The 13,726-nt window shown below is 48.5% G+C and overlaps 5 protein-coding genes across 5 annotated transcripts; 2 read left to right on the forward strand and 3 right to left on the reverse strand.

Moving 5' to 3' along the window:
• Positions 1-1,645: 1,645 nt before the first annotated feature.
• Positions 1,646-2,388, reverse strand: EI90DRAFT_2871537 (uncharacterized protein; the record flags this gene model as incomplete). Its single annotated transcript, XM_039053857.1, has 2 exons — positions 1,646-2,088; positions 2,154-2,388. Coding segments are annotated over 2 exons (678 nt in total), but the record flags the coding sequence as incomplete, so codon positions are not given.
• A 2,208-nt stretch (positions 2,389-4,596) lies between these two features.
• On the forward strand, positions 4,597-5,319 carry EI90DRAFT_961915 (uncharacterized protein). The gene is made up of 3 exons (XM_039068290.1): positions 4,597-4,970; positions 5,019-5,166; positions 5,251-5,319. The coding sequence occupies exons 1-3, from the start codon at positions 4,717-4,719 to the stop codon at positions 5,275-5,277; spliced, it is 429 nt and encodes a 142-aa protein (XP_038916314.1). The 5' UTR covers positions 4,597-4,716; the 3' UTR covers positions 5,278-5,319.
• Positions 5,312-6,503, reverse strand: EI90DRAFT_3123304 (uncharacterized protein; the record flags this gene model as incomplete). The annotated part of the gene is made up of 2 exons (XM_039063601.1): positions 5,312-6,216; positions 6,278-6,503. 2 exons carry the CDS (start codon positions 6,501-6,503, stop codon positions 5,312-5,314), a joined length of 1,131 nt encoding a protein of 376 aa, XP_038916315.1.
• Positions 6,504-8,620: 2,117 nt separating this feature from the next.
• Positions 8,621-9,839, forward strand: EI90DRAFT_3057023 (uncharacterized protein). The gene is made up of 3 exons (XM_039060266.1): positions 8,621-8,664; positions 8,747-9,670; positions 9,738-9,839. The coding sequence occupies exon 2, from the start codon at positions 9,030-9,032 to the stop codon at positions 9,360-9,362; it is 333 nt and encodes a 110-aa protein (XP_038916316.1). The 5' UTR covers positions 8,621-8,664; positions 8,747-9,029; the 3' UTR covers positions 9,363-9,670; positions 9,738-9,839.
• Positions 9,840-10,933: 1,094 nt separating this feature from the next.
• EI90DRAFT_3289365 (uncharacterized protein) lies at positions 10,934-13,351 on the reverse strand (the record flags this gene model as incomplete). Its single annotated transcript, XM_039067161.1, has 8 exons — positions 13,236-13,351; positions 12,662-13,176; positions 12,407-12,593; positions 11,802-12,344; positions 11,392-11,588; positions 11,258-11,323; positions 11,175-11,198; positions 10,934-11,085 (listed from the first exon to the last, which is right to left on the reverse strand). The coding sequence occupies exons 2-8, from the start codon at positions 13,008-13,010 to the stop codon at positions 10,934-10,936; spliced, it is 1,518 nt and encodes a 505-aa protein (XP_038916317.1). The 5' UTR covers positions 13,011-13,176; positions 13,236-13,351.
• Positions 13,352-13,726: the final 375 nt, after the last annotated feature.

Raw genomic sequence — 13,726 nt, forward strand, 5'->3', positions numbered from 1 at the left:
CCACTCCTCACCCCTTTCCTCTCTCCTCTCTCTTGCCTCTGACCCTCTTCCGCCGACCCTCTGCCAAGCTACGACCTTTCGCCGCTGTCCCATACCCCGTACTCGGACACCACTCGTACCTTTGCTCTGAGACTCCATCATAGTCCCTACCTCGGACTTTGACTCCACCTCAGCTTTAGTCCATTGCATTGGTGACCTCTTACTATGTAAACACCATTGCCAATATTCCTCGGACTTTCAACCCCACCTCCATAACCTCCATAAGCTCTGCAAGCTCCAAGCTCCACGGATCATCTTTGGCACTTTCATTGTAATGTATCTTTCACATTTCCCCCTCACCCCTATTTGGACTGCTGCTTCTTCCCATTCTAGCCAGTTAGTCATCATCCCCACTTCCCCTCATCCTCCTTCCCCTCTGGGCTTTGCCCTCCTTACCTCCTTTCAGATATACCACAGGTTCTGCCCTATGACCTTTGGTACCACTCCGCTTCTGTCATCCCTTTGTTCCCGTTTGGACGCCTTCGTTCCAATTCAGACCCCCTTTGTTTCCTTGTGCCTTTGCCCTCTCCATTATATATATCGGCACTTGTACATACTCGTTTTAGGCCTGTAGTCTAAAATCGACCTGAAATGCCCCCTAGAGACTTCCTGCTCGCTGCCTATGAAATTAAGGACCAAATGGACAAACATCAATGGCACAGCGCTCCGCTTGAGTCACTGAGGCCAAGGTCCCTCCTTGCTAAGTCTCCAGTTCCCCTCTGGAATCGTCTGCCCTCGCCCAGTTCTAACAGATGTGTAGCATGTGGGTTACCTTGGTTTGACTCTCAGTTATGGTGGTACATTTTTTTTGTTTGCCCTTAGCAAGTCAAACTGCTGGATAGCCATTAACACACCAAACAACTTTTTGGGATTTGTGTGAGGGGCTGCAGAGATGTCACGTGGCAAGAGTTCAACACCAACTTGCCAATCTTGAGTGAGGGAGGGGAAAAAAAAAGAACAACTACAGTGATACAACACAGAATCAAACCAGAGCACCATCAACAGCCATCCATGCCTGACAGCCACTTAGCCACTTAGCCACTTAGTAACTAGTACCGATTTAGTTGTTTTGGTAATTTTATTTCCTACAATCCTTTAATATCAATTCAACCTAAGTGCATGACAACAGCGGCACGTGAATCAGGGCTGACCTTCCAATTTAAGTGGATCAGGGTTCTTCGCTTGTGCACTTTTCTCTACTATTTCGGTTTTTGCTGTAAACACAATTTTAACTGGAAGCGCGGTACATACGCAACTATCCAAAATGCGGGATGAATGATGACCAAGATGGGGTCTGGTATAGGCTGGGCAGAGGTGAATGCAAAGAACTGAGGGTGAGAACAGCATGATCATCAAGCCATGCGACACAATCCCCAACCCATGCCTTAACCCATGCGACATCCACAACCCATCCAATCAAGAATAGAAAGACAGGAGCTGCTGTGATATATATCGCTGAAACCCGCCATAGAATCATCTCCGTGCATGTTGGAAAGGGAAACGACCATGCAAGGCAATGAATTCCCCCAAAGATCATCCCAGTGGCTGCAAATATCGACATGAATTCCAACCCCTTGGGCTCATCCACCCACATGAGGGACATCGGATCTGCATCAGTCTCCGTTTTCGGTGTTTGTTGATCGACACTCATCTCGGAAGTCAGAAGAACAGAAGGGGACTTTTGCATCACATGGATTGGAAATTGAACGTTGATGGGTTTCTCCCACCACAACACGTAAACAAAGATATATAATGCCACATATGCCAGTGCCATTGTCTCGAGTTGCGATCTGTGCAAATGGTTTGCCCATCGTTCGGCATATTGAGTGATAAACCAGAGTAGTTGGAGGACAGTGATAATTTTGGAAAACGCATCACCTTTGCTTCTGTCAAGAATTTCCTTCTGTGTTATTGCGACCTTTCTAGTATCCCCGGTGTTCTCAATTATGCTGGGGTATTGCTGCAAGTGATTCGGGCCCACAACGCTTCCTTCTGACAGCTCGAAGAAACCATTCATGACAACAAAGTATGAATGCGTCAAGGTCCACCCTTGTGGCAAGTAGTCAGTGCTCCATCCCTTCCTAACTTGTTTTCCCCTCAAATTCTGGGCGCACCTTCAACCATCTCGAATTTTTCTGATATTTTTCGAGATATCAAAAATTGGTCCCATGCAAGCACCAGAGTGAACTCCGGTGAAACCAGTGACCAGATCATCGTGACAATGCGCAGTATAAACACCAAGACATTATCATCATAAGATTGTGGTAGATCTGGGTGCACTGCTGTCCAAACGCAAGCAAATACAGTAAGGAGGCAGCTATAGACGATGCCCCATATCATTCGGTAATTCCGGGGATCGTTGTAACCATCAGATACATTTTGCAGGAAACAAGTCGTATTGTGAGGGGGGATGGGCGCCGAATAAACATTGTAGGCAAGAAGAATGTTGATAAGAGCCGTTGCCATCAGATCCGGCTCGAATGGGGACGTACAAACGCATCAAATACAGGTCGAGTATAAGCTTTATAATGTGAAGTGGGGGATTGCTGGTGTTCAGCGCGTTATCAGCCATGCGGCAATTCCAGGGAAGTGAAATTAAGTTACCGTGCGTCATTCACTTCGAACAAATTTCAAATTTGACTCTAGATTCAGTCGGTTGACTGTTGCGATGACATCCTTTCAATGGTGCGCGGTCATGAAAACCAGGGCCGGTTCGGGCCCTTGGGGCACTAGATATAGTTATATAACCCCCCAGGAAGTGTTGGCTCAGTCATTGCCATGGTCTCCTCACACTCGATGCGAGAAAACGCATTTCCCGCAAATTGTAGAGTTAGGTCCCTTCCCCACATCCCCGAAGGGGATAGGTTAGAAACTACATAAAGGGTGAATGAACCCCAGTCTTATTGGCGTCTGGCACATCCTTCATGACTTACAGGACGCTGGCCACTCTAAGCTGTACTGGGAATTCCACACCGCGCTAATGATCATGTACTGAATAACTTCGTATACTATCACCTTGGCGGTGCTTCTTTACATCGGCAACGCCATCAACAACCTTCCTTGACACTGGCCATCTATCGCTCCTTCATACGACATGGCTCAGCTTCGGTTCTCGCCGTCTATTGCTACCACAATGACTACCGGGTCGAGCTCGCGGACTGCCGTGAAGCAACTGTTCTCCCTCTCACTCATTCCAACTAGGACGATGACAGAGAATACGTTCTCGTGCTCGCACTAGTTTCGATTCACGACAATTACTCGGGCGCTGGATGCTATAGATTCCATATTTACATGATTGACTATTGTCGTAGCTTCAGAGATTCAGTGCAAGCGCTGTACAATGAAATGGGAATCCTTTCCGAGGAGGCCACTCAGGGATTATTGTTCAAGTCAGTCCGAGATCTGTGAATTCACCTGATCCCAGCTGATATGTGCGTTTTTTTTTTTTGCAAATGGTGGGCATCTCTCGAGCTCAGAGACAATCGTCGGGCCAACATGCTCCATGATATCCTGCTTCTACTGCACCCTCCGGCACCACACCCATCACACGCACTCGGTGTCGAGACATGTCGATGAGTAAGGGTCAAGGCCAATTCTTCTCGACGGAATAAATCTCATCGGCTCCGACTCTAGGAGTGAGCGCCAATGCATCGCCCTCAGCACACCCACAAAAACCAACCTCCAAACCAGCAAATCCCCTTCCTGCCCCAGCCTCCCCCAGCAACAATCGGTCGTACAACCATCACTCTAGAAGACCCAATGCTAGCTAATGACCCGAACCCTCGAGCACTGATTCCCCTGCACAAGCTGCAATGCTGGGGACCCCATTGACTGGGGCGCCGAGGGCTGGCGAGACGATTGGCAAAGGCAGGTTCTCTTCTTGCTATTGGGCAGAAGATGATGACGCTGCCTCCTCACATGCGAGGGACTCTGGAGGCTCCCATCGGGTGCGTCATCGTCGCTTTCGTTTAGCCATCCATTCTTGCTCACCCTAGGTGATTTTCAAGCCTTCAATGTCGGCACCGCCCATTGAACACTTTCTCGCATCCTTCCATCTCTCGATCTCTCCTGGCTGATTATATGGACCTTGCCGGTATTGGTGAATAAGTACTTCAGTGCGGCTTGTTTGTGGGATGGATTGAATGAGATGATGAATGTTACAGGCGCCGTAAAACCCGAGATGATGAGTTATCTCCCTTTCCGAAATGCTCGCCCAACTTCGGACCGTCGTGACCTCTTTCGTTCCTGTTCCCCCTCGCGTAATCCTCGTGCCTTGACTCGAGGATCGATGTCCTCGTAATCATGTTCAGCACGATGCGTCTCAGCCCTGTCATTCTTAGGGAACTCCAGTCGATGGCTGATCCAACCAGTGTCATTATCAACTTCAAGTGCAGCCTCCTTGCCATCCTCACCCGTTTCTTCGGGCTTTGTATCATCTTTTGCTTGAAGGTCCCTCGACATGCGCATCCTTCAGCCTGGCTTTGAACCGGTCAGGAGCGGCAAGCAGGGCACTTTCATCCTTTGCTTTTCCTTTTCCTCCAGCAGCCCGTTTCCCCTTGAGTATTTTGCTAGTTGAAGAGAAGGCCCCAATTTGGTCCTTTTCGGTTCATCCTCGGAGTCACGACTCACTCGGCTGTTGCGCATGGGGCATTGCTCAGGCTGGTCCAGTGATGTAATATGATCAGTCATTTGATTGGGTGTCTTTTTGGGGAACTGGAGATCGTGCGGATCATGCAGAGCGACCAGTGCATTTGGCCAAGATGGCAGCGAAAGCGGGAGTTGGCAAAGAACCGCCCAGGAAGCAGAGCGAAGGGCTCAAGAAGTCCCTTCATTCACTCACCGGACGCCGGTCAGAACCTGAGAGATCAGCTGCAGATGGTACATCTTTTGAGCGGGCGAGGGGCGAAGCTTTGGCAGCACCGGGGTGCCAGGTACGAAAGTTCGTGTTCTACTATGCTACCCTTCTGATGAACCCTTAGGAGTTGTTCCGTTCAATCTCGGTGTCATTCAAGGCCCCACCCCTACGGCCCTGCCAGTCGCGCCAACCGCGCCAAATTTCAGGTACGAAAAGGGGAAGAATGTGTGGGAATGGTGTGGGGAAAGAAACGGTGTTTAATGCTGGGAGAGGTGAAAATCAAACGGATTGCGAGAGTCTTTTAATTTATCCCTACGTAACTTGTGATCTGATGGTTTTTAATCTGGCGCATCTAGGTCATACTCGAATGTAAACAATGGTAATAAAACATACAAATATGAAGCACGGTACATACATCTATCCAAGATGTGGGAGAAATGCGGTCCAAGATGGGGTCTGGTAAAGATCAGGGGGGGGCGAACGCAGAGTGGTGATGGTAAGAACAAGCAAGATAATCCGGGCAATGACGTAAGAGGCTTCCATGAGAAACCCACATACTCTGGCTACGTTAGAGCAAAAATCAACAGCCTGGTGACGAGTTATACAAAAGAAAAAATTTCCAAGAGCAGAACGATAAGTATCGTCTGCAGGGAGGAGAGTGATCCGTCGTGTCGACATGTGCAAGGCATAAGGAATAGGGCACGCCACAATAATTATCGCTGAAATCCGCCACAGAATGGTCTCCCTGGGTGTTGGAAAGGGAAATGACCACGCCAAACAATGAATCCCCCCAAAGGTGATGCCCGCGGCTACACTAGCCCAAACAGGGCCATATCCAACGATCTCCGCTAGAGTGAGATTCTGAACTGCCCCCTTCTCCACACTGGGCTCTGGCTGATCGGCATCGACGTCCCTGAAACTCGGAGGATCGAAACAGCTGGAATCTTTCGTCACACGGATCGGGAGTTGGATGAGAGTAGGTTTATGCCACCACAACACATAATCGATGACACTTAGTGTTGCATACGCCAACGCCATTGTCTCGAGTTGCGAACTATGCAAACCGCCCGCCCATCGTCCGATATAATGAATGATAAACCACAGTAGTTGCAGGATAACGATAAATTTCGCAAACCAGTCCCCTTTGCTTCTGTCAAGAATTTCTTCCTTTGCTACTGCGACCTTACCAGCACTCTCGATTATGCCTGGGTATTGTTTGAGGACGTCCAGAGGATTTTCGTTCCTTTTGGGAATCACTGCTCCTATGGATGGGTCGAAGAAGCCACGCATGATGACAAAGAATGAATGCGTATCCGTCCATCCTTGTGAAGAGTAGAGATCAGATTCTTGTCTTGTGTATTTCTGCTCAAATTCAGGGCACACCTTCGATCATCCTGCAGCCGTTTGACACTCTCCGAGCGTCCAAGAGATCTCCCAACGCTCCCCCCAGAAGGACCTCCGGTGCAACCAGTGAAAGAATCATCAAGGGGCCACGGGACGATCCAGGATGTTTGAACAGGGAATAATTAGGCTTTGGAATATCTGGGTGTATGGCCGTCCAAATGCACGCAATAATCGTGAGGAGACAGGTATAGACGATATTCCACATAGTTTGACAATTGCGTAGGTCATTGCAAGCATTAGATATATTTGGCACTGAGAGACTCGTGGTGTTATGAGGGAGAATAGGCATTGCATAAACACCATAGGCAAGAATGGGTACAGGTACAAGGACACCATATTTTATAGATTGAGTATAAGCTTTATACTGCCCCTATGTTTAATGCTGTGTTAGCCATGCAACTTCCTTGAGGCAAACTGGTATGAGATTCCGAATTACATATCCACAGATCTTTGATGGATCTGCCAAGCTCAATGTGAGGTGCCTAGCCGATGATCAAATGGGCGTCGGACTTAATCTTAACTGCCGTGACTGGGCTCAGTGGATTCAATTAATGCAGTGTCTCCGGAAATGGACTTTCCTATATCGGCAATGTGATAGGTTCCTATGCAGTCGCACGCAATCATCACATGGATCCTGAAGCATCTGAAAATCATACCGTGGGGCCATGCGCGCGTATCCGACATCGCCAACCCAAGATCGGACAACCCATACGTAACGACTTGAGAGTGGAGCGAGCAGCCTATAGTTTGCAGGATAAATATCCAGAATAAACAACAACAACAGCGCCTCATTCAAATTCAAACAAAACAAATTTCCCTTTAGGCTTAATTTGCTACTTTTTCGAGTTATCACCAGCCCCATTTGTCCAAATCGCCATGCGCACCGGCTTTTTTTTTTGCATAGCCGTTGTCATCAACTTTGAACCCCCCTCCCTGATTGCGTGCGTTGGAACTTGCGTCACGTCGTAGGAGCAGAAACAATTGATCCCGCCTTTGATCAATTTCCCAGGAACTACCAGAGAAAAACGGGGGAACCCTGGCTGGAATGCAACTTACGAATCCCCGTGGGGGCACTGGATGGAAAGGCAAACCGCAACGAGGAAGTGTGAGAAGCACATCATGCAATTCGAGAATTAAACACCACAGATACATGCGTGTCTTGAACACGCGCCAGCATAGAAGCGCAGTTAATGAATTCACTCCACTCCGTATCAGTCTCCTGAACTATTCGAGAGAAGTGATCAGCCAATACTACTAGGGAATCCCTGTCAGTGGATGTCGCCTCATAGCTTTCGAATCACCAAGCCCAGCGAATCCCTACTCAGTCCTGGAGCTTGAACAAGCACATTCTGTTTTCGAATCCTAGCCATAAGGTAACTCCTGCATGCCTTAAGCAACTGAGAACTGCCAGATCCCCCCAGCCTGTCACTGCCCCCTGCTGCGCATGTTGCATGTAGCAAAGGTTTCCAGGCATCAACGGCATGTTTGCAGAGTGCAAGTCAAGTCGACCTTAAATTCAACAGCCCAAATGTAGCTATTGCGCCATATCCAATGATTCAGGCCATAGCGACCCATGTCGATTGTCGACCGGCACCATCTCGAATATATTTGTGTCTCCTGTGGCAGGCACGTCAAACGAGAGACTTACCCACTGCTCCCTTTGGGGAGACTGCCTTTTAACAATCTGGACTTTGGTGGTGTTGCAAGCGAAATGTCCGTTGTCGGTCAGATAAGCAACCTTGTGGATTACCGGGTTGGAAACGGAGGCGAGTTATAACCTACAATGATCAAGCGGTCATTGGTACTCGAACATTGGCGAGAAAACCCAGGGTTGAAAACGGAAAACATCACCTTCATTGGTTGAATTTCTGTTATTTCTGTGCATTTATACCAGAGGCCCCACTCTTACAAGCAACCTAACACACCCAGAACGGATTTGTACGGTCATGAGCCCCACGCATAAAGCGACAGAAAGGTAGAGCAGCTAAACCCACATACGAACTTCCATACGAAATACGAGAGAGGTGGACACGAAGTCCTCATGGACATGGATCTGATGCAACAGACGATGCACCTTGTGCTGTTGTAGATGCTGCACCGAGAACATGGTGCATATCGATTCTCTGCCCATTGAGGCGGTGATGTGCATGAATTTCGTTAGTGGTGGAAGCACAGTGTCACAGGCATTTGTTGACAGTGACGCTGGCATCCTTGTTGAGGTCGAGATGCATGGCTAGTATAGACCTTCTTGTCTCCTGCAGCAAAATGAGAACGGCTGAAATGCACCGAACCCTTGTATCACGTGTGGCAGAGGAATCCCTGGACGGTTGCACGGGTTCCGGACATCAGGCCTGACTTAAGTATATGTGAGCGTTTCTACTTGGCTCCAGCCTTGCCGTGAAAGTCTTAAGCGGTCCTCTGACTGAATTCGTATCCGTGGCCTTCAAGTTGTTCGTGCTGCGAATATCTTGATAGCGTGGTCCTTCTGTGGCAACGACTATGGAACAACAATTAGTAGTTCATCGCTGTTGAGCAGTCCTATCGGTGTCTGGCACATTCTTCATATTATTTACAGAACGCCCGTCACTCTAGGCAGTACTGGGAGTTCCACACCGCGCCAACAAGTTGTTCTAAATAACCTCACCTTGACCGTACTTCTAGATATCCCCTACACCAGCAACGTCATCGACAACCTTTCCCTCGACTCTGGCCATCTATTGCTCCATACAACATGGCCCAGCTTCAATCCTCGCCGTCTACTTCAACGATCACCGGATCGAGCTTGTGGACTGCTGTGGCCGGGACGCCTCCTTTGCAGTTCCCTCCCACTTATCTCAGCTGGGACGGTGACAGAGGGTGCGTTCCCGTGCCCATACCAGTTTCGGCTCATTTGGACTTTTTTCGGTTCATGACAATTGGGGGATGCTATAGATTGCATATCTACATGATTGACCAATGTCGTAAGCGCGACTTCAGAGATTCGATGCAGGCTTTGTACAACGAAATGAGAAACCCTCCGGAGGAGGCTACTCCCCCTATTGATGCACCTCAGGGATTATTTTAGATGTGCGTATTCCAGCTGAAATGTGCTTTTTGCAGATGGTGGAAAGTGTTCTCAGGTATCTCCTGAGCTCGGAGACAATCGTCGGGTCAACATGCTCCAAGTTCTAATCAGGATGCTTCTCCGCCCGGTCAACGCCAGAACTACCCCTCTCCGGACCGCGTAAGCAGCCCTATTGGGACTGCTGCGATTAGCCCTGCGGGACAATTCTCGTCTGCTCCGACTCTAGAGTGAGCGTCAACACATCGCCCACAGCACATCAACCTCCAAACCAGCAAAATGCCTTCCAGCCCCACCAAGGACATCAGCAGGTATTGCCCCTCCCCCCTCCCCCCCCAGCAGTCGTGCAACCATTCACTCTAGAGGATCAAATGTTAGCTAATGACCCGAATCGTCAAGCGCCTCAAGGGCTTGACACTGATCCCCCTGCGCAAACTGCAACGCTAAAGAGCCCATCCGCTGGAGAGCCGAGGGTTGGCGGGATGATTGACAGAGGCGGGTTCCCTCCGTCAACTTCTGCTATTGGGCAGAAGATAATGACGCTGCCTCACACACGAGAGACTCCGGAGGCTCTATCGGGTGCGTCGAAGGACAATGCGAAGGAGATGAACTAATGGTGCGCCATCGTCACTTTCGTTTAGCCAACCATTCTTACTCGCCCTGGGTGATTTTTAAGGCCTTCCCATCCATAAAGTGAAGGGAGCACAGCCATTTCGCCTTCAACGCCTGCACCCCCATCAACCACTTTCTCGTATCCTTCTATCTCTCCCGTGGCGACAGGCACGTCAAATGCACCCGCTCCAACAATTAACACGACCATCGACACCAGCAGACCCGAGTGGTTCGACCAGAGAGTAATCACTTTACTCGAACCCAACCATCTGCTTATTGTTTGCGGATGACCTCTCGATCTCGCTTCGCTAATCGTACAGACCTTACCGATATTGGGTGAATACTTCGGTGTGGGGTTCTAGAGTTATCTGCATGATATGGGTACAGGGAATGGAGGTGACATGGATTATGTACCTGTCACATTCTAGTGATTAATCTGGACACTGGCACCCTCTGCCTGTGTCTCCGTACTATCCCGACGCCATCGCCTCCCCGCCGCCTTCAGGGAAGGAGGTTTGAAGAGGGGTGAGCATGTCAATGAGAACTTAAAACGACGCATCACCCTTCGGACGTTGTTCTGTGACGCGCTTCTCTCGAATGGAATATATATCGATATCTGATCGGTCTTCTTTGGTTCCTTGGATGATTTTCCATGAGATGACCGCGCTTCGATGTCTTGAGGGCCTGTACCTTGATCCTTCCGGGGTGGAACCTTGGGTATTGTTGGTTGAGCAGTTGCTGCTTTAGGCTCGGGGTCATCAATGACTGTACAGTAAACAAAAATATAAGAGTGGGAACGCGTCCAGATCCGAGAGACTAATTTTAATGATGCATGATCGGGGCGGCTGATGGACGTGTTCTTTATGTTCTTTATTGGCGTGGATTCTTCCACTTCAGCTGCGTCTCCGAACGAAAGCAGCTTTACGTTTCTATATTACAAGACACAATTGCAAGAATAATAATCAAATGAGCTCATTCGGAGTATAGCAACTTGCCTTGTTGCGCTCTTTCGCCTCGCAGCCTCCTCCCGCACTTTCGCGCCTCCTCTCTGGCCAGCTGGTGCGCTCGATTCTCCGCTGCCGCTGTGCGGGGTACAATGTCATCAAATCCGTATCTTGGGTGGGTACATTGGTCGCTCGTTTTTGTCAAACTCTTCGCTTGCCCAAACGCCGGGTTAGAAGGTAGTTGGATGTGAATACTCACCGCACTCCCCAATTTTGAGAACGTCTTTATGAGATAAATCTTCAATCAGCAGTGCTGCTTCGAAAGAAACGCCTTCCACCTACTGAAGACCGTGTTTCCGACAATTGTTCCGAATAATGTGTGTTTTCTCTGGAATTCATCCGCACGATCTAATAAGATAAATCGTAACCAAAGTCAGGATGTTAGCACGGTCTTCTTTGTCTTTCGACATCCTTACCTAAGGTGATGAAGAACTGGCTATCATTTGAATTATTCTGGCCATTGTTGGCAATACCAAGTATGGGCAAAGCGCGATCTCGAATGTATTTCGTCCTCGAACCAATTGCCATAGAATGATTCTCTTCCGCCTCTTGTCCCCGTTCTGTCTCCAGCCTTCCAGGGACTATTATGTGGAGATAATTCCATCGCAATAACCTTGAAGATGTAACGGGAGGCGACATGAGACACGAATGAACATCATGCACTGCAGGGAATCGTCATTCGTGCCTTCCGTAGCTAATGCTGTTTATGCATAACTTGTGATCGAATCTCAAATGTAACTGCACTCGTGGGTCAAGTTCGATCATAAACATGCGCATATGCAGCAATCTTCGTCAACATATATTGGCACAGTGCATACACAACTACCCAAAATGCGGGAGGAATGATGACCAAGATGGGGTTTGGTACAGATCAGGCGGAGGTGAACGCAAAGAACTGAAGGTGAGAGCAAGCAGGATAACCCGTGCAACGGAATAAACAACTGAAATGAGCAGTCCCGTATTGAAACCAAGATCGCCCTTAACACGTTTAGTTACCCATCCGGCCAACATTACAAAGGCAGGAGCCACTGTGATATATATTGCTGAAACCCGCCATAGAATCATCTCCGTGAGTGTCGGAAAGGGGAACGACCATGCAAGGCAATGGATTCCACCAAAGATGATCCCAGTGGCTATAAAGATGGATATGACTTCCATGGTCTCAGGCTCAGACACTTGCACGAGGGACATCGGATTTGCATCAGTCTCCATTTTAGGTGTTGGTTGATTGGCATTTGTCTCGGAAATCGGAGGGGACTGTTCCGTCACATGGATTGGGAGTCGAATGTTAACGGGTTTATGCCACCACAACACAATCACAAAGACACTTAATGCCGCATATGCGAGCGTCATTGTCTCGAGTTGCGATCTGTGCAAATGGCCCTTCCATCGTCCAACATATTGAGTGATAAACCATAGTAGTTGAAGCACAATGAAAAGGGGTCCCCTTTGCTTCTGTCAAGAATTTCTTTCTTTGTTATTGCGGCCCTTCTAGTATTTCCGGTCTTCTTAATTATGCCGGGGTATCGCTGCAAGTCATCTAGGCGCACTGCCCTTCCTTCTGATGGGTCGAAGAAACCATCCATAACGACAAAGTACGAATGCGTTGAGGTCCACCCTTGTGACAATTACAAGTCAGTGCCTCGTCCCTTCTCACTTGGATTTCCTCTCGAATTCAGGACATACCTTTCACCATCTTGCATTTTTTGGATATTCTCCAAGATAACAAGGATTGGTGCCACGCAAATGCCAGAATAGCCTCCGGTGAAACTAGCGAAACCATCATCAAGCCAACGCGCGATGTAATCGACCAGATACCGACATCGGGCTCTGGTAGATCTGGGTGCACTGCCGTCCAAATGCAAGCAGACACAGTAAGGAGACAGCTATAGACGATGCCCCACATCGTTCGGCAATTCCGGAGATCGTTGCAACCATCAGATACATTCTGCAGGAAACAAGTCGTATTGTGAGGGGGGATGGGCGCTGAATAAACATTGTGGGCAAGAAGGACGTTGATAAGAGCGGTTGCCATCGGATCCAGTCAAGTGCAGGTATGAGCACACCAAATACAGGATGAGTATAAACTTTATACTGCGGACTGGGGCACGTCCCTATGTTCAGCGCTTTAATTTACATATCAGCCATGCGACCAAGTTGATCGATGATTTCTAGGGGTTCCGAATCACATATCCGCAGATCTGAGGGAGATTCAGTGTGAGGGGCCTAGCCGATGAACGGACATTAGACTGAATCTTACATAACTTGGGTGTGAAACGCGCATGATCAGTGAAATACTAGCACTATGCCTGAAGACAAATGCAGGCTCGGGAAATGTCGGACTTTCATATATCTACATATATCAGGATAGATTGGTTCTTTAGCTCAGCCGGAATTGTCCCTGTTTACTTGGAACTCATGTGGCCGTGTGATGAATTGGCAATGGGGATATGAATGTGCTTACTTACATAAATAACACCGCCCCCCACCATTCAAAGCCTCAGGTACTAGAAATGGCTGCCAAGCACTACGGAATTCCTATTGAATATAACTCACCAAACTAGCGGAAGCGCCAAGAGAAGGCCTCGGAATAAATACATAAAGTGAAATGATAAATTGTTTACGGCATTTTGATATACATAATTGAATGCGTTCTTAAACACGTTTGTAACAATTTAACAAATACGTCATAAATGCATCGAAACCCGTCTGTGCTAACACATGGGCCGTTGGATGGTTGTATAACAAAAA

Source organism: Cantharellus anzutake (assembly GCF_015039405.1).
Source record: "Cantharellus anzutake strain C23 chromosome Unknown EI90scaffold_22, whole genome shotgun sequence".
NCBI classification, from domain to species: domain Eukaryota; kingdom Fungi; phylum Basidiomycota; class Agaricomycetes; order Cantharellales; family Hydnaceae; genus Cantharellus; species Cantharellus anzutake.